Source organism: Vitis riparia, chromosome 14 (genome assembly GCF_004353265.1).
Source record: "Vitis riparia cultivar Riparia Gloire de Montpellier isolate 1030 chromosome 14, EGFV_Vit.rip_1.0, whole genome shotgun sequence".
Lineage (NCBI taxonomy): Eukaryota > Viridiplantae > Streptophyta > Magnoliopsida > Vitales > Vitaceae > Vitis > Vitis riparia.
Genome location: NC_048444.1, coordinates 18,606,920 through 18,610,379, shown reverse-complemented (window position 1 = coordinate 18,610,379; position 3,460 = coordinate 18,606,920). Strand labels below are relative to the sequence as shown.

The 3,460-nt window shown below is 42.6% G+C and overlaps 1 protein-coding gene across 1 annotated transcript; it reads left to right on the top strand.

Moving 5' to 3' along the window:
- The first annotated feature begins 1,314 nt into the window (after positions 1–1,314).
- LOC117930515 lies at positions 1,315–3,208 on the top strand. The gene is made up of 3 exons (XM_034851159.1): positions 1,315–2,595; positions 2,734–2,910; positions 3,185–3,208. The coding sequence occupies exons 1-3, from the start codon at positions 1,315–1,317 to the stop codon at positions 3,206–3,208; spliced, it is 1,482 nt and encodes a 493-aa protein (XP_034707050.1).
- Positions 3,209–3,460: the final 252 nt, after the last annotated feature.

Here is a 3,460-nt window from a genome sequence, read left to right as displayed (position 1 = left end):
TGGTATTGAATTCAAAAAGTTTGTTGCAGAAGCAACGATGCGACCATGGAATAAGCAAGGTTGAAGAAGGGGTCTCTTGTTGGAAGTTGTTGTTTTGATGTGGAATCGAAGTCCTTTGAAATCTTTTTTGAGTACATTAAAGGTAAGTCAGTGGGGAAGATTGTTGAGAGGAGTCGGGCTTTTTCCACTTGGATCAGATTTGGGGAGAGGGGTCTTTCTTGGCTCCTTGAGTGGGTGGAAGATTGCTGTGAAGGGAAGTTCAGGGAGCCTTTCAGAAGGTTGTGGAATAAAGGGGGAAAGGGCTACAAGTTCAAATTGGCCATCTCCAAGGATTTGAACAGAAACCCCTGCCTTCTTCCTTGCTTCCCTGCTTAGCTGGTACTGGGACTTCAAATTAGGAGACAACCCATTGAAACAACTCTTCCGCGCCTCCTTCTCATCTTCAAGGAATTTGCAAGCATTTTGTATGAACCCATCAGCACGTTTCATCCACTTGCAAACATCATCTTCGATTGTATGTCCATTCCCAATAGCTTAATCCACAGAGTGCTGCTGCCTAGCCCTGGCATCCCTCAGCTTCTCAACCTTTTGAGAGAGATCCTCAATGTTGGTACGGTAGTTAAACAGATAACCCAGCTGACGTGCGACTGGACCAACCAGGTACTCTGAAACTTTTGCTGCAACCGAACCAAGAATGCCTACCATTTTCTATTTGCTACTCCTTTTTTCTCTTTTGGAACACAGATCAGATCGATGACAGAAAACCAAAAGAACAGCAGCAGTAAACTAACAACAGGCTGATAGCTACAGGAATCAGAATCGCACAAAGGAGCAGAGCGACATAGACATGTGAGCAAAATGAGAATGAAAATGAGTAGAGGAGATCAGAATGAGTATGGGGGTGGGGAGAGTTGCAAACGATCTGACAAAGGGCTATGGAGGGGAATAGAGAGAAAAAACATATGGATGCTATCGGATTCAATTTGAAGAACAGAAGCAGTGTTGAGATATTATGATATATTCTAGGAAAGTAGTTGTTATTGTTTAGGATTGTTTAGGATTGTTTCCTAAACATGTTGAGATATTATGATATATTCTAGGAAAGTAGTTGCTATTGTTTAGGATTGTTTAGGATTGTTTCCTAAACTCACGGCATTGTTTAGGATTGTTTCCTAAACTCACGATTTTCCCTTAATTAGGTTTGCTTGATGTACTATATATTGACATGGATGAATATCAATTAGGGTGAAGCTTTGACCCTTTAATCACACTTTACATGGTATCAGAGCACTGACATGCACACACAATAAAACAATGGCCGGCGACGATGAACAACCACCATTGCCGCCACCTAAAAGGGAGATGAATTCACCTTTTTTTCTCGGCACAGGAGACCGACCAGGCGACTTCATCACTCCCACTCGTTTACGCGGCGACAATTACGATGATTGGGCTTCCGATATTCAGTTGGCATTGGAGGCACGCCGCAAGTTTGAATTTTTGGAAGGCACTATCACCGGACCACAACCTCCATATACCCAATCTGATTGGAACACCGTCAATGCAATGTTGGTTTCTTGGATTACAAACACAATCGATCCCGAGGTAAAGAGTACTCTATCTAAATTTCGTGATGCAAAACGCTTATGGGAGCATCTTAAGCAACGATATGCTATGGTTAATGGCCCAAGAATTCAACAGTTAAAGACTTCAATTGCTAAGTGTGAGCAACCGAAATCTATGTCTGTTACAACTTACTATGGCAAATTGAATGTATTATGGGAGGAATTATTTAAGCATGAACCGCTAATCTCTTGCACTTGTTGTTCGTCTTGTACTGCCGCATCATTGCACCAAGCAAGACGTGAACAAGGAAAATTACATGATTTCTTGATGGGACTCAACACTGATCTGTACGCTCAATTACGAACCAATATCCTTTCTCAAGATCCCTTGCCTTCGCTTGATCGAGCGTACCAACTGGTGATACAAGATGAGCGTGTGCGGCTCGCCAAGGCAGTCACAGAAGACAAGCCAGTAGAGGTCCTTGGCTTTGCTGTCCGTACAGGTGCTGGAAGAGGACGAGGAAAAATGGAGAGGCCTGTGTGTAGCCACTGCAAGAAGACGGGGCACGAGACTTCAACTTGTTGGTCCCTCGTTGCTTGTCCTCACTATCACAAGCATGGCCATGACAAAAATAATTGTTATGAAATAGTGGGTTATCCTGAGGGGTGGTTGGATCAAAACAAGGCTGATGGGGGTGTTGGACGTAGTCGTCAGCAGGCTAGTCGTGGGCGTGGTTTAGCTCGTGCTAACGCGGCAAGTAGCACAGTTGGAGCATCCTCTACTAAAAGTTCTACCGATCAACTCTTCACACCCGAACAATGGAAAGCTCTTGCGGGCTTAATTGGTAATGCTCAAGTTCCGGATGTCAGGTTGAATGGTAAGTTTGACACGAAGTCATGGATCATTGACACCGGGGCAACTCATCACGTGACCGGTGATTTATCTTGGTTATTTGATACTATAGCGTTGTTTGAGTGTCCGGTTGGCCTTCCTAATGGTGAATCTGTTGTTGCGACCCAATCCGGTTCCGTTCGTTTGTCGCATAACATCACTCTTAAAAACATTCTTTATGTGCCGAAACTCAATTGCAATTTACTTTCGGTTTCACAATTGACTGATGACTTACATTGTATTGTCCAATTTAATTCTTATATGTGTGCTATACAGGACCACACCAGGGAGCTGATTGGAACGGGAGTTAGGCGAGATGGACTTTACTACTTTGGTGGAGCTGAAGGTGATTCGGTACAACATGTTTCTGTCCACAATGCAGCATCCACTTTGGAGTTGTGGCACAAAAGGATGGGACATCCTTCAGAGAAAGTAGTGAAGTTACTTCCTCCAGTTAGCAATCTTAAGGGTAGTTTAAACAAAGCTTGTGAAATATGTTTTCGTGCTAAGCATCCTAGAGACAAATTTCCTTTAAGTGACAATAAGGCAACTAGAATTTTTGAGAAAATACATTGTGATTTGTGGGGCTCTTATAAACATGTCTCTTCTTGTGGAGCTCGTTATTTTTTAACTATTGTTGATGATTTCTCAAGAGCTGTGTGGATTTATTTGTTGGTGGATAAAACAGAAGTTTTTCGGATGTTTATGTCTTTTATTGCAATGGTAGATCGACAATTTTCTCAAACAGTGAAAGTTGTTCAAAGTGATAATGGTACGGAATTTAAATGCCTACTTGACTATTTTTCTGCAACTGGCATTTTATTCCAAACTTCTTGTGTGGGAACTCCGCAACAAAATGGGAGGGTTGAGAGAAAACACAAGCACATTTTAAATGTGGGGAGGGCATTACGCTTTCAAGCAAATTTGCCTATTTATTTTTGGGGCGAAAGTGTTCTTGCCGCTGCTCATTTAATAAACCGCACTCCCTCTCCTTTGTTACACA

Excerpts from the sequence above, each read along its gene's own strand:
- LOC117930515 (XM_034851159.1), top strand. The coding sequence starts at position 1,315 with ATGGCCGGCGACGATGAACAACCACCATTGCCGCCACCTAAAAGGGAG. Across the intron at positions 2,596-2,733 it reads TTGCGACCCAATCCGGTTCC|GACCACACCAGGGAGCTGAT; the intron begins GTTCGTTTGTCG and ends TGTGCTATACAG. Across the intron at positions 2,911-3,184 it reads TAGTGAAGTTACTTCCTCCA|ATCGACAATTTTCTCAAACA; the intron begins GTTAGCAATCTT and ends TTGCAATGGTAG.